At 41.2% G+C, this 16,717-nt stretch overlaps 1 protein-coding gene across 1 annotated transcript in view; it reads right to left on the bottom strand.

Moving 5' to 3' along the window:
- Positions 1–1,770: 1,770 nt before the first annotated feature.
- The window catches only part of ppm1h (protein phosphatase, Mg2+/Mn2+ dependent, 1H), a 35,721-nt gene continuing 20,774 nt past the window's right edge, over positions 1,771–16,717 (bottom strand). The window contains exons 4-10 of the mRNA XM_056387687.1: positions 16,142–16,254; positions 15,868–15,952; positions 15,503–15,621; positions 9,107–9,170; positions 6,977–7,084; positions 3,972–4,123; positions 1,771–3,586 (exon numbers count right to left, since the gene is read on the bottom strand). Of these exons, the coding sequence (XP_056243662.1) occupies positions 3,439–3,586; positions 3,972–4,123; positions 6,977–7,084; positions 9,107–9,170; positions 15,503–15,621; positions 15,868–15,952; positions 16,142–16,254 (789 nt within the window). The 3' untranslated portion in view covers positions 1,771–3,438. The remainder of the gene's footprint in view (positions 3,587–3,971; positions 4,124–6,976; positions 7,085–9,106; positions 9,171–15,502; positions 15,622–15,867; positions 15,953–16,141; positions 16,255–16,717) is intronic.

The following is a 16,717-nucleotide window of genomic DNA, read 5'->3' as shown; positions in this document are numbered from 1 at the left end:
GCATTGTGTAGCACTGCTTATTAATTAGTCTCAGGTGCAACAGTCTGACTGATTGAGCTCACTGATACAAGTCAGATGTGCGTGGACTTCGTGAAACTTCATCTCCCCCACTTCCCCAGCACAAAACAGTAAGTTTGTATGTTCTTATCAATGCTTTCCCAGTGATCCCAGTTGTATATACCTCGATGTTTAAGAGTTAAAAATCCTTCGTAAGGAATTTTTAAAAAGAAACAAAAGGATATCCAATAGAAAGGTCTTTTTTACAGAGGACATTTTGACACGTAACAGAAGAAAGAACAGGTGTAAATAATAAACTAAACGATGGCCGACTTCCACTGAACTCCCTCTGTTTCAGGGTCTTATGTTGGCTCACTGTCATTGTTTACTGGGATGATAACAGTCATCGTTAATGTTATGAGTAACACCTGTGCTTCTCACTGTGACAGTTCAAAATGTCTGCTGTGAAAAACCTGCTGTTTTAACCCGCTGTCACCACAGCTCCAACTGACATCAGCAAATGTATATTTTTATGTTGCCTATAATCTATAGGACTTAAAGTATCGGGTAGTGGATAGTGTTTGACACATAACTGCCACCACCTGTTGATATTACAACAATATGATTTACACCAACCAGTCTAAGGTGTGGCAGTGAAAGCTGCTTCTCTCTGACTATGACTAGTCAAGGTTTCACATTGTTAGTATTGTAGTTGGTATAAATTCTGTTTGAGGTGTTTCCACCTTTTCAAAGAATACATTCTGATGAAGAAATGAAAAGTTGGCAATGGGCTGAGGCAAAAATAAGCCAACCAATACTCACCTTCAAAGGGGGTAAAAAAAAAAAAAAAATCTCTATGGGACACTGCACCAAAGAGTAGTGAATAGTTGTCAGGTGTCAAAAACCCGCCAGGTTTCCCTTTACCTCTCTACAGCATAAGATAAAGGAATGCATCATTCTTTTCATACCATACCTCTGTCCTGAACCATGAAAGCTTAACCCTGAATTTGATTTACACCTTTGTTCTCAGGTATGTTAAGTATTCGGTGTCGCACTATGTCGGTGGAGTGGAGTAGAGTGAAACATGGCAAAAGGTGCATCTTAGAGTAAAAGGAAATCATTCCCCATTATTCCACACCCGCTCTCACTCAGTGAATTTGAGAGAAAGACCAACTGAAATAGGGATGAACATCTCTTGCACTTTTTCTCTCTTTGTTATCAAGTTGTCTTTCATCACTTCTGGGTGTTAGTGCTTCAGTGTCGAATTTCGCCCCTCGCAGCAGTCTACACCATGAAATCTTCTATCAAGCGACTCTGTGAACTGATACCCTTCATCCTTCATCCACATATTGCTTTGGGACTCACTTGACACAGTTTGTCTGACTGGTGATGGCCATTCTATAGAGTTACTGGAGTGTAAGGGAGTGAGTTTGTCCCTATTCAAGTTCCTACAGAGAGTTTCTTTTAAGAATTGCATTTCCTTTTTGGACATGACGGTAAAAAAAAAAAAATCTGCAGTGTAACAGTACAGACAGGTCATGACTGGTTCATCTCTTAAAATAAACTAAAACTACGTCCTCTTTCTTACATGGCCGTCGTTGGGCCTGGACATTAAGTGTTGAGCAACCTTTATGTCATTTTCCCCATTTGTCTTTTTACTCCCTTGAACTTGTCACTCACATCTTGTTTACCTGTCTACTACGCAGTCAAGCACACCGACTTTTCATCAGCAACACAGCAGAGTAACATGAAAGAAAACGTGAAAAGGTCAGGTATTGTCATTTTTTTTTAATAGAGCAGGAAAATGAGCATTTTAAACTTTTTTTTTTTTTTAATTTTTAAATTTTTATACTGTTCCCAAATTTTCAAAACGGTACAAATTACTTATTTTCGTTTCGGTAAGATGTACATCACTTACAGTAAGAGAGAGGAGAGAAGTGTCCACTGAAAAAAGTTATTTACATTTATACATTTAAATTAAGTTACTCTGTTCCACGTTTCACCAGCTCGGACCGCTCGCACGGCAGGTGAGATACAACATTTGTGCACAATTAGTAGTAGCTGGAAAGTACAAACTAAACTAAATGAGCTAAAATGTGGAAAAACCACTGAGTCCGGGAACAATATCGATTGTAGTGACACGTAAGGTTAAATGTTGTCAATATAATTGTCTGCAATGATGTTCGATGAATTCTCACTGTTAGAGGCACCTGCTATTCATGAGGATGAGTTTATCTTAATACGGTTGATATATCAAACAGATACTGACGAAAGGTAAAATGAGTGCATGACTGTGGGGAGCTCCTTTTTTCTGCTTCGATGCTTTGCTGAAAACATTTTTACCAATCTTGCAGACACAGGAGCAAATATGAGAATGTAACTAAATAATGGCACAGGTAGCAGCTGAGGATGCAGCCAATGTGGCGTGCAAACAGCCACTTAAAGAGGACAACGACAAGGGAAGAAAATGATGAGGTAGATGGCTGATGGTGAATAAGTGCAACGGAAAGACTTGATTGTTTTTTTTCCCCTCTTAAAGCTGAATTAATATAAAAGCTGGGCTAGATTAAAGAGTGTAGTGAGATGTTGTAAGCAGGGTGAACAGGACTCCTACTGTTTGTGTTCTTCATAAATGTGTTTCAAAGTTTTTGTTAATAGTGCGTACATTATTGCAACGCAAGGGATACAAATGAACAAAAAACCAGCTGCAGCATTAGGAGAACCAGCTGATGGACTATCTACAGAGGGCTTACAAGTTAATTTTTCCTCTCAACAGACTAACAATTGCAGACGACTGAACCTGGCTACATCAAAAACCTACATGGAACAGAGGAGGAATGATTCATATATACACGACATCAGTCTTCAGGTTCGGTTTTTTTTTTTTGTTGTTTTTTTTTTTTTACACTGTACACGTGTTCAACCAAACACACTTATCAAGTATGTTGTACCTGGGAGTATTTACATTTTCACATTTATATATATATATATATATTGTGCATTAGTTAGTAACAGCAATCCTGAGATGCATATTACCATCTCGTCCATGAGAGAACGTGCTCTCAACCTTTTGCATTGCTTCACAACAAAGTTCATGATGGCTTCCTCAGTAAAACACAGAAGATTGGGGGTAAGAAATATCAGTAGTTCAACTTCAACTTTTCATGATTCAGTTTTCTGCAGTAGTTTCTTTTCTGTTAAAAAAAGGACCAGACAGAAAGAAGGGATACGATCATCCCCGGATGATCAAGGGGGAAAACAGCCTGGTCAGAAATCCCGTCTCTGACTAGAAACGTCATGGATCCCTCAGCAAATGAGGAAGTCCACACTAAAGCACTTTTAACAACAGAGCACAAGGGACGTGGGAAACTGTAGAAGTGAAGTTGGGAGTTCAAGGCAGGGTTATATTTTGGTGGTGGTGGTTGTAGTTACGCCGCTCGGCTAATTCTGCTTGTTGCCGTACATGAGGGGAATGATGTAGACAGAGATGTCATCTCCGGAGCCTAATCTGTCGTTGGATATCCTCCAGCCGCGATCCTTCAGCACCCCTCGTGCTCTCATGATGAGGTCTTGAGCTGCCATTGTGTACCTGACATAAGAGAAGTGATAAATGATTAAGGCGTAGTCTTGGCATAGTGATAAACAAAGAGATAAATGGTCGAATCTGATAATGATTATGCACAGTATTTGACTAAGTACATCTGCCTGCAGCTAGACGAAATTAAAAAAAAAAAAAGAAATCAGTAAATGTTAAGATCAACTTTTGAAACTAAGCTCACAGGAGAAGAAGAGTCAGAGCGCCTCATTAATAGTCTTACAAGCTTTTCCTTGACATCAGAGAAATGACTTATCTAAATGTTTGGAAATTTGCATAATTACAACAAGATAACAACGTTCATCCTCTCCAAATAAGACGGGGTGAGAGGAAGTTCAGCCCTGACTGGCGGCTGCAGCTGTGCGATGAGTGAACATGCCTGTGCTGATCATCGGGGTCGCAGTTTGCCAGGAAACAGGTGACTGCTTCAGCTACTTCCTGGTTGGAGAGAACGTCCCACAGACCGTCAGTTCCCAGCACCAGAACATCATCGGCTCCGTGTTCACACTGCGCCAGTGGGTAAACTCTGACCTGAAGGTGAGGGGGTGGAAAGACAACGAGGATTGAGAGATGTGCATGGTTTCTAGGAATCACTTGGACCTGAGTTGCGTGCGTGTGTCTTTGTGTTAGTTTCACATAAAAGGTTATCTTTAACCTTAAAGGGTAAGTTAAGCCAAATTGAAAAAATAATCATTTTCTTACTTTTCCAAATATCTCAAGAATTATTTGTCCAGGCTTTGAGATATTTGCTTATAACTTTTCTGCCTCCACCTCTATAGAGTGCTGCACTAATGTGTCCTAAAACCTGAAAAATTAGTTAGCATGTTAGCGATGATTCCCTCATCCCAAAGTCTATGGGTTTTTTGAATGGGTTTTTGGTTAGATTACTAAAATAAGGTCTGTGGTTAACAGACATTTTCACGTTTAATTCTACGACATAAAATACGTCGGTAAATATCCCAATCATTATTTCTTTGAGCTTTTACTATTCTTAAAAAAAGGCCGGTTGCTAAGAAGTGGCTAAATGAGACTACAGAGGTTGTCGGGGACGTTAAATGTCATCATGCCAAACACAAATACTGATCCACTCACCAGTCCACCTTTACAGCCTCACTGTGTTTATACTTTACGTTAACACTTTTGCAAACTATTACTAACTTTGTAAGAGGAAAGGTTGTTGTATTAGAGGTAAGCGCTAAATCAAACTACAAGTTGGACGTTTTGTGGTAGTGAATTTGAAGTCATGCGACTTTGGTATAGTTTATTCATTGCCTAACATTAGCTTCTGGCAATTGTATTTAGGCTTAAAAAAATCATAAAGCATTATAAACTTATGTTTGTAAGAGCTTATTTTCTGCAATATAATAATAAGCCATTGTAAAAAATTCCTTTGTCTTTCTGTTGAGGGAATCAGCATGACGCTAACATCTGGGTTAGAATGAGTTAAGAATTAAAATACATCATCCCTGCAGCACTCTACTGTAAACGATTAGTATGGAAAATCAATGCGGGACCTGCCATGTATTATCCTGACTAATGGAGACACTGTGGAGCACCACAAATAATACTGATATCTCCAAATCTTTGAAAATAAAACCAAAATCTCTCGGAGTGGATTGATAACAACAGAAGTAAGTGAGAAAATTATTTTCCTTGATTTAAGTGAATTGAGCATTTAAGCCCAATTTTCTTGTCACATCGTCCTCTGTGTATTTTTCTCAAAGCAATTGATGGCCTCAATCTTTAAAAGACACGCTTAAACAAAGAGATGTTATGTTACTGTGGCAACCCAAACTCTCAAATTACTATGGTTGAACAAAAGCATACTCTGAAATGGCATGCAAAATAATGCCCACAGGCCTTGGACAGCAAAAAAAACAAAACAAAACATAAACCAAAAACCTTAGTTAGCCTCAGCTTCATGTAATTCCTTCCACGGAGGAGTTGCCCGTTCACAGCAGAAACACCAATCTACTGCGGAGGCAACTGAGAAAACAGCACAGCGTGACCACAGTGCCTGTGAAAGCCGTAGTAAAGGAACCAGAATGACCTCTGTGTGGATCATGAGCCTCCATGTAGTTGTAAAACCTTTTGATTTAAGTTAAGCTTTGCAAGAAAGAAAGGGAGCAAGGTTATCAATCCATGAGATCCAAGAGATGGTAGTTCTCAGAATCAATTTCAAAACAGATTTGAAACAGCAGCAAAATCTCTCTGGATGACGGGTCATGACCATAGCATTTGATTTTTTTGACTCAACGCTCACGTTTGATCTCATGAATATGATTTGGTGACTCCAAATGTCAAGGTCAGCTTTTTTCTTAGCTTTTTTTCTTTATATCCTGTGAGCACTCAGTATTTATATCTTGGCAGAAACTTTTTTTTTTTCACAAACCCTGCACAGCGCAGTCCCACCTCTCCCACATACATGATTTCTTTATATAGAAACTGTTTATTTTTTCCTACATCTAACATCCAGTGGGACCTCTACTGCTCAGGTCTGACATGTCGTACATATACCAATAGTGTGTTAATGCCCTGTCTGAAACAATAGCGACTTCAGGGGTCTTGGGAGGGGAAATCGGAAAAGAAATTCAAGATCAAAAAGCGAGGTTGAACTATGACTGAACTCAGAGGGCGATGAATTAAAGATCAAGAGAATTCATCGGCTTCATTACTACTGCAATCGTGCAGTAGACACAGGGAAGGAAAGGAGTCATTGGAGAGCGACGGCTGGTGGGGAATGTTAATGTGCAGGTTGACCACGCAGTTCACAGTGTGGACTGTGAACAGCCAAAAGGCCTTTTACCTATTGTTACCTACGCACTCTCATTTTATCAGGAGGTCATGAGGTAAAATCAAAGGAAAGATCCACCATAAAATACTGCAACACTGTGAACTTCCTGCTATTGATGCTCTGAGTTACATTTCCTTTATTCTGTATTGCTCACACGTCGATGACCTTCGCAACAACTGAATATTAATATTATTAGTTAGTAATAACAGTTACAAACATGAGTTTCCGTCCCTCCAGATCAATTTTAAAATGTCACTTTTTGAAGGAACAAATCCGGAAAAGAGGAGACACAGATTTCTACACCAAAACGCATACCAACAAAAGTGTTACAGGATGTGTGTGTGTGAGTTGTCTTATCTTTGTTTACCAACCTTTTTGTGAGCAAAAAGTAAAAGATACGTACTGTTCAACTTAAATAATAGAAATGTAGGAAACCATTGATCCGAAGTTTCACAAGAATGGTTGAATAAATCGATTCTCAAACTTTTATTACGACTATTAACACTCTTAGTTGTGTGTGTGAGTAATTTCTCTTTGCCTGTTACACACTGCAAAGAAAGATGGAGGATACAATTCAAAATGGAGCTTACCTCTGGGCAGCAGGACAGGAAGGGCTTGATGTAGATGTTGGAGTCGTGCACTTTGAGATTGTGGTCCCCGAGACCTCTCGTGACCCCGATGGTCGCCAACACACGAGCCTGCAAAAGATCAGAGGCGTGTGAAGCACAACCTCCATTTGAGTCAAATGAACTCACAAGTGTTATTATTATTATTATTATTATTATTATTATTTTTATTTTTTTTTTTTTTTAATTCAGAAAGGAGTTTTGAGAATTTGAGTTTATTATGAATTGGGTGTCATTTTTGTAGCTTTAGTCATCATTTACATTGGTTATGATAACACGGTCTGATTACAACAAATTCAGAGGGAGCAAGAAACATGAGCAGTCAAATGATCAGTGAAACTAACAGATTAGCCAGATTATCATTAACCCATTTTATTTGGAGGTGAGCCTGTGAGCGAGTGCAGCCAAAATTTTGGTATTCATTGTACAGAAAAACTGATGTATGGCGAGTACAGGAAGTTGAAGTTGAACCAGCAAAGACATACAAAAATAAGACCCAAGTTTTAATAAAGTGGAATTATCCAGTGGCCACAATAGAAAAAAGAATTTTGATAGTTGTGTTTTGGCACTTAATTTGACCCCAGACTGTTCTAATGAACTGCTTGTGTTCATAAAGCAGGTTTCAGAAATATACTAAATGTGTGTGACTGTGAAGCAACATCTTTTTGAACGAGAGCATATATAATCCCTGTGAATCCTACTTGAATGAAGTCATTAAAATACAATGTGACTTTCATCCCTGATAACTGTAAAGAATAATCTGCATGACATATCCCTAGTGCCATTTCACTGAAGAATGCAGACTACTCCCAGTGGCAACCTTTATCTGGATGGATGCGCAGCATTTAGGCAAATAAATACAAGCTCATCGTCAGCATCTTCCAGTTTTGTAAGTGCCTAATGATCGTTCCCCAAGTCCCGGAAGCCATCAAACTCATTTGTAAGATGTACGAAACTCCTTTTGATTCCTTCTGTCTGCACAGATTGCCACCGCAGCCTCTAAAAATGGCTGCTGGCACCAGACTGGGGAACTGGGCTAATTGAATCTACTGTACAGCGTATGAAAAAGCACGGCACAAAAGGACGGGGAGAGGAGTACAAGGGCAAGTGAGGCCTGGTAGGTATGAGCTCGGATCAGTATGCAGCACGGAGAGGGAGAGAGAAGTAGACGGAGAGGGGAGAGTGTTTCAAAGTGGCCGTGAAGCTCCTCCGGCAGAGAAGGGGAAACATCCTGGGATTAATTGTTGAGAGCTGGGGCCCAGCAGGCTGCGCGCCGGGCTTTGAAGTGCTCTGGCGTTACTCTCCCTTGCACAAAGCTCCCTCACTCTATCTAGCCATCCATCTCCACGACTCACTTCAAAGGAAGAGGATACGACGTGGGCACGGCCAACTGTGCAGGGGTAAACCCGAACGTGGTTGCAGGCAGAGAGTACTGTAGGGCGACATCTGCCCCAGTCATCCGTCAAACATGGAATCTACTGTCTGTCTGTGTTTAACAGAAAACCGGAGAAGGCCACAGAGAGAACATATTCACGTCTATCATGTTTCCTCTCTGACCTTTTTTCGCGCATCAAGGACAAGATGCTGCACACCAGCGCATGTCCAGCATCACTGAGGAAGAGGAAAATGTCATGAACACTGTGCTGCGCTCTCTTGACCTTTTCTTTTGTGTTTTCTGTCAAAACACTGACAAGATTCTCCTGCAAGTCCGTGTTTTAGTGACATTATATTCCAATTAACATACGTCACTTTTTGGCCATTTTTCATCTGTCTTTCATCACACTTTCATCATCTAAAAAGAGACTCCCACCACTGACCCCCATCTGTGTTAGTGCTACGTTTTCAATCTCCCGCGGGACATAAAAGCAAAAAGTCCATCAGAGTGGAGAGATGTTCTGTGCCATAGGTTTGTGCAGGATGTGAATCCGTGTGGAAAAAGAGGCCAGGAATGCTTTCCACTGGCAGGCTCCTCCACACAGTGATGGGGGTGAGGGGTGCTGACTAATGGTGCCCTGGCGAGCTTTGATTACAGGCGAGGCGCACAAGGCCGTGGGAGTAAGTTTGTCAGCGAGCGGTCGCCGAGCTACTTCTTACCTTCTTCCCTTCGCCGTAGATCAGGGGAAACTTTAGGTCATCATCCTCGATGGTTTTATATGCCCTGCGCAGAGAAGAGAGGACACTTTAATGGGGTTTTGGTTTATGGCAGGCGGTGCACACGTGCCCTGGAGATACATCGCCTCCACACACCACCACCCCACCCCCACCCCACCCACAGGCCTAGCTACTGAGGCGACTGGCACAGAGACAGAGACAGAGAATGCTAGGAGGAAAAAGAGAGACAGTGAGGGAAAAAAAGAAAATTCACCCCGACATCACACACAGCCTTTGCATAATTCCCTCCTCCTTTTTTTTTTCTTTCTAACTGATCTTGTAAAAGTCTCCCTACTGGCAAAAAATGAGACATCTATAGATGTAGGAAACACTCTTGGTTTACTGTGACTTGCTGTGTGTGTGTGTGTGTGTGTGTGTGTGTGTGTGTGTGTGTGTGTGTGTGTGTGTGGTGTGTGTGTGTGTGTGTGTGTGTGTGTATGTATATATGTGTGTGTGTGTGTGTGTGTGTATGTGTGTGTGTGTGTGTGTGTGTGTGTGTGTGTGTGTGTGTGTGTGATCTGAAGGTCTGGATGTAAAATGGCTGAATGATGCAAGAGTATCCATGTTCACATTCCCCTGCTCTCAGAGCAGTGTTTAAACTTCCCCATCTAATGAATAATTTACCATCTTCAGACTTGGACCAGACAGAGCTGCAGTACAAAAACACTGTAGAATACTGTATGTGTTCACGCCACCTCCGAAGATACACTTTTCACCTTTTACAGCTCAAACAGTTTCGGTGAAGACACTGTGCACTCTTGCTATTAACTGAGTTTACTCTTCTTCACTCATTCCCACCCAACGGTTTTCACTTCAAAGGAACAGCTGTTTCACTATACAGCACCAGAAACATTACAAATTTGAGCCAATTTCCACTAGAGCTGCCAGGACAAAGTTTTCCATTCACAACTCACACCAGGGGCTATGAATATGAAAATCTGGCTTGTTATGAAGTCAGAGTCCTGACCTGGATCAAATAGTATTTATAAAATCAGTATATTCTTTATTCTGGCCTTTAGATTGAAGGAAATGAAAGAAAAATGCTCTCAACTGTGATAAAATGGTTTTAAAAGTGAGTTTAATACAGAGGCTAACAGCTATTTAGCCTGAAAAGTTAAGTAAAACTAACCTAAAAGTATTATTTTGCAAATACTTTGTAAACATCATGTGACTCAGGACCTGCCCCACGCACCTTATCCAATGTATTTAAGCTGCTGTGAAGCAGATTAGCAGGGACCAGGATGGTTTTTACATTACTGCTGGTTCCACTCAGAGAGACCATATGTTTCCACCTAAGGCGAGCGCTCTGCTGCTGCACTCAGCACTTTTTTAACAGTGTGCAGAGCGAGGACTATCACAGTGAACGCAGCCCACAAACACAGAAATACAGTGTGCAGCCTGAGACTCAAAGTAAAGAGGCTGAAGAAGCGTTTCCTCACTAATGTTTGCAAATGTTCATGGTGTGGAAAAACCTCTAAAGCAGCTTTTTTGATGATGTGAAACTTAAACTGAGCATTAAAAGAGACATTATTAATTAACTGGTCCTAGCCTCTCTATTCATAAAAAAGGGGAACACCATTTCTGCTGCCTTATCACTCCAAACGTCTTTGATTCGAGTATTTCACCTTCATGAAGTCTCCAAAAAGAGAAAAAAAAACAAACCCAAAACACTACAACACACTTCACACACTTTCTGTCATTATTTCAAAGATGTCTTGGATGAAATCCCCAGAGCCTGCTGTCGGGGACAGTCTCCCTCTCGAGATGTGTGTTTACAGCGAATGCAGCCTGTCAGACTTGCGATAACAAGTGTGTGACAGAATGAGAAAGATACACATTAATCCTGTTATGATACCTGCTCCCTGCTCTGGGACACCGAGTCCAAAAACAGCGAGGAGAGTCGCTCAAGGGCTGTACTGTTTCACCACAACACTGAGCGCTTTCACATTCAAGGGCTGTTTGGTCGCCCAGTACATTGCAGTGTGTGACTGACAGAGAGAGAGAGAGAGAGAGAGAGAGAGAGGGAGGGAGGGAGGGGAAAGGGAGAGAGGGATGCAGGGAAGGAGAGGAGGAGGGGGTGGAAGGGTTGTATCGTCCCCCTGCAGGTGACGAGAGGCAGGCAGGAGAGGAGAGGAGTGATGTCATCTCCGCTCGGCGCTAAGAGGGGTGACACAGAACTATTAGCAGTGTGTGCTGAGCATCCTGATCTACACACACTCTCAAACGCATTCACAAACACACCCCACACACACACACACACACCTGTCGACAGACTTTGAGGTGACATTGTGGCGGGCCTGTGTCAGCAACGGATGAGTCAGACAAATTGGCGCAACTGACAACTGGGTTCCAATAAACCTTTCGGCCAACGTTGATGGGCTTTTCATAGATCGACTGGTGCTTTCAGGAGCAGAGTGAGGCCACAGCTAAAGGCAGTGACCCAATGAATCTCCACATGTACAGTAGTAAACTGTAAGCATCAGTCATACTGGCGCAAACGGCAGAGTGGAGAAAAAGAAGGGAAGGAGAGAGGGAAGAGGCAGAGAGGGGGTGAGAATCTATGACAGTGATGAAGTTGTGCGTTAGTCTCCCTCCTCTCTCGTTTATTGTCTATAGGATGAGGGGGAGGACAGATACCCCAGTGGGCGTGGGCATTAAAGAGAGACAGCTTGAGAGTCGTTTACTGCCATTTATCACTGCCCTCCTCTGTGGCCTACACATCTTTTTTTCCTTTTTCTTCATCCTCTCCTCCTTTATCTCTATTTCTATCTTTGAAGCTTACCTCAATCTACTCACATTTCTCTCTGTCTTTGAAGCAATTTCCTTCTCATCTGTTCTTTTTTTTTTTTTACCCCCCTCTTTCTGTCCTCTCCAGCCAGCCACCCTCTTCCCCATCTTCCCTCCTGCCTGGCTGGCTGTGTTGCTATGGCGTTTGGATCCCGTCGAACACGGCTGACTGCTCAACATCTATCACTCCGGGATGTCTCGCAAACAAAACCGCCCTCCATCTGCCTGGACAAGAACAACCATTACCGTTTGCAACGCCGACGCCAGCGCACACTCTGGTCCAACTGGCCGAGGGAGGGGAGGTAAAGAAAGCGAGGGAGGGAGACAGACAGAGGTGGGCTGCAGGCCTGTATGCCTTCATTAGAGCACGGCCTTGATCATGGATGCCCGAGTACACCCACACACACGCAGCATGTGGGCACACTGACTACACATTCAGACAGGAGAGTGTGCACATGCACAGACAGAGAGCTGCAGAGGCATGAAAAGATGATCCTCTGCACCTATAGAGCGTCTGAACTGAACCTATACAGGATGACACAGTTAAGTCACACCCACACACATCAGAGCAATCAGCCACGCTGGCTGACAGGGTACTAATTTAAGACCGAGACTTAGCCTGGGTGAAACTGAAGCAGAACTGGGTTATGGGTAGAACCTGATTAAAAATACATCACAGGCCGTCTGCGCTGCTGAGACAGTAAGCAGGAAGATGACAGGCTGAGAGTTGTGGGCCCAATAAGGAACACCGCCGCTGACTGACCTACATCTGCTGAACCGAGCAGCGCCGCAAAACACACCCACAGGGGGGTGGTGTCAAAAAACATACTGTTCTTCTCTCCCCAGTCACCTGCTTTGTCCTCAGTCTACCCCCCCCCCCCCACCTCATATCTATATGCATAAGCACGCACATACTGTAAGCATAACACATGTTCTACAAGGGGAAGACATAATTAAAACACAAAGAGCACATCAATTTTTAAATAACTTAATCACCACTGCAAAAAGCAGTGTTGGTTGAGATTAACATTTAATCCAGAGCTGTATTTATGTACAGTTTTGAGCTACTTGTACTTTGAGTATCTCTATATATCAAATCCATTTTCTTCTTCAGACACATTGTGCTTTTAACCTAAATGCATTTATCTGACAGATATAGTCACTAGTTATTGCACATTGAGATTCCACATACGAAACATATGATCACCTTATAAGATGTGATATGATGATGATAAAGGTTGAACTACAGTAGATAGTATATGAACAAGTCAAAACTGTCTCCAGCTGCATCATAAAAAAATGTCGCTTACATGTTAATTCAGTGAATAATCAGTAATAATAGTCCAGTATAACAACATAACACTGACAGAGCCTTTCTGTCTGCATTACGTTTTAATACTTTGAGCACATTTTGCTGTTAATAGTATAATTAAAAAAACTGGTCCGTCACAGTCTTTCAGACTGGTTTCACTTCAGTTTGTTTCCTTGTTTGTTTCTGTTTAAACTGTGACAGCTGATCCTGGATCAGATCCAAGCTTGAGCACCATCAGTCAGAAGAATCTTACACAAAATTTTACTACAAATGTATTACATATCATATTATTACCATTACTGTGTAAGCATATCAGTGTTGCTTACACAGTAATGCTCTGTGTGCTGTTATAAAGACAGGTATTTCTATTATTTTGTCTGCCAGTTATACACTTATATAAATAAAGGTAAGTTAAATAACAGAAACTCCTCTCTTGATAATGCAACACAGTTCACCAGCCTCCAAAATGATCACACAGCTGAATCAACTTCGTTGTTGGATAAAAGCTGAGTATTATAACCTTCACGGAGGAGGATTTATTTAATAAACTGACATCTGTATATGTTACTGGATTAAATCCTCTTAATTACTTTATCAGCGTTTGGCCTGTGTATCCCCAACATAAAACACTTCTTTTGACACATTGTTGTCATTTTTCCACAGTTCAAGTGCAGTTTGGGCACAGATTATTTATAAACTTTTATTAAAGGTCTGATTGTCAGACTTTTCTGATTAGAGTGCTGCTAACTTGACATTTAGCCTAATGTGACCTCAGGAGCAGTGTAACTATGTCTGAGTTACTTTAGTGTCAAAGTCCTTAAAAGGAAATAAATAATAGAAGAAACTAGGTCTAAAAGTCGGCACTTGAAGCTGTACATGCAATCATTCCCTCCCTCCCGTTTTATCTCGTTGATGCCCTCGTCCCCTCCTTTCCTCCCATCTCTTGTCTTTTTCTTTGGCTTTCACATTTCCATCTGTCTTCATGTATTCTCCCTTTTCTTCCCTCTCACACCCTCTTCCTCAGGCTCTTTGACCTTTATTATCTCCCTATCCACAATAAGATAAAGAGCCGGGGCCTTGCTGTGCCCACAGATTCCTTCTTGTGCTCTTCTCACACTCTGAAGCAGAAATGTCACGGCCTCCTAGACAGCAAAGCTTTGAATTACTTTTTTTTCTCCATTCCGTTACACAATGAATGTGATGGAAATTTCTTTTATGGAGCATTTTCATATTTGGTGCATTATAGGAAATCACTCCAATATAGATAATGTCTTGAAGTAATTTGTCTCTGAGGGCACATTAATGAATCTGACTGTATGCGAGATCAGTTAGAAGATGTGAAAAAAAAACTGAAGATGGTATTTAACAAATGTGTTTTGTTTTAAATAATGTAGCACGAAGGCAGAGGAGACACTTCATAGCAAGACACTACAGGTGAATAGAGTAAAAATTTAACTAAAAGATATCACCATGAAACTCCCCCAGCTTACTTCTTACAATAAGAAATTTATTTTATAAGTTTACTGCAATTGTATGTTTAAATACACACGAGGTCTTGTGTAATTAAATATGCACCGATTTGCATAAATTTCCAGGACAGAAATAGGAACATTAGATAAAGCCAGGTTCAAAGTTCATGTTTCATTTTGTCAACACATTAGAGTCAAAGGTTTTCACAAGAGGATCTCTATTTCTCACACATCATAAATCAGAAAATACTGAAAAAAAATCAATTTTCGACATGCTCTTAGGAATAAAATGTTGAATGGCGATGAATGATATGAACAACCCGCCTCTGTAAAAACCTTCAGAATATTGGCATAAAAGTAAAACTGGAAAGTTTGGTGTACGATGTATGCGTACTGAAATGAGAAGAAACTCATTTTGAGAAATCGGCCTTTAAAGATGAAGTATTGTGATTCACATCTACAGACTCAAATAGACAAATTGCAGTAAAATAAAAAGTAAAACGTATTTTGTTTTGTTTCCACTAGCCTGAGAGAAAACATGTTATGGAAGCAAAATAGCCCCAAATCTCAAAATTGACCACTGCATGAAATAACTATATGTCTCACTGGCTGCGTCTTGCCTCACTGACACACATACTGACGCAGCAAAATGAGAAAAATCTAAAAAATCAAACATTGGTATCCTCACAGTTAGCATGTTTGTGCATATTCAGATTAGGTGATGATTTCATAGTTAAATCAGTCTATAAATAAATGAATCAATCAACCCACCATCCCGACATGGTGAAGTCACGGTACAGCATCCTCTTCCCGACCTCTTTCCTCTGCACTCTCCTCGGGAATTCCAGATGTGTAAACTCGTTCCCTAATAAGTGGGGCTGCATGTAGGCCTTTGATATAAAAAAAAAAAAAAAAACACAAAAAAAGAATAAGATTGACAAGCCCAGGGGATAGGAAAAACAATTCCATAGTCTATTAAGCTGGCAAAGAGAGCAGGCGGTGTAAGAGAGACAGAGCTAAGCATAGCCAGTGTCTCAACGGGAGGGGAGGTCAGCTCTGCTAATATCTGACAGCTGTGCTCTCAAAAAAAAAAAAAAGAGCTGAGAAAGGTTGTTTCTTTTTTTTTTTTTCTTTACCAGGAACTGCAGTCGCTGTCTCTCTGACTCTGGCGTGAACTCTGCTGACATGGGGATGACTTCCCTGGCCCGGATAATGATAGCTCTGAGGGTGAGGAGCAGACAAAACACATCTCTGTTACTTTAAGCTGGGTCAGTGTTGCTCCTGCTGGCTGCGGGACACGATAAGACGAGGAAGAAGACGGGACACTTCACGACAGAGAAGGAAAAAAAAAAATAACGTCACGTGGCCTGTGCGTTACGTATGGTTTGCATGTGTGAGTGTGTATCTCACCTGCTGTCCCCTGCGTTCCCAACGTAGAGCTTTCCGTCTAAATAAACAACCGCCAGAGCAGTGCAGCCGCCTGAGATGTTGTAGACTGCCTTCTCCTTTTCTATCTGTACATCCTGAACACAAACACAGACACACACATTAATCCTCTGATGAGAGCACACAATACACACACACACACACATCCTCTGGAAATAATCATGTTTCTAATCATCACAGCCTTCAAAAAGTTTTTCCTATCACGCAGCGGCACATAGTATTAAAGCCTGATGCTGAGTAAAGCATTTCCTTCATATTTAAAACCTGCCATGATGCATGATTATTAATTATAGCCACATAATGGATTAATTTATCAAGAGTGCCATAAGTCAAGAAGCAATAAAACAAAATGGAAACCAAAAAGGACATTAGAGAAAGTTTGGAGGGACTGCTGGTTATTACACCAGTTAATTAGCCCAGATTAATTTGGTGCTAATTAAACCAAAAGAATGATTTGAAAAAACCCACACTATTAGTTCATTAATTGGATGAATAATTAACCTGTCAGTGAATTAATCAAAACGCTAACATAAATTTGAA

The sequence above is a fragment of the Seriola aureovittata genome, chromosome 10, assembly GCF_021018895.1.
Source record: "Seriola aureovittata isolate HTS-2021-v1 ecotype China chromosome 10, ASM2101889v1, whole genome shotgun sequence".
NCBI lineage: Eukaryota > Metazoa > Chordata > Actinopteri > Carangiformes > Carangidae > Seriola > Seriola aureovittata.
The sequence above is the reverse complement of the archived record's forward strand: the minus strand, read 5'-3'. Positions and strand labels throughout refer to the sequence as shown.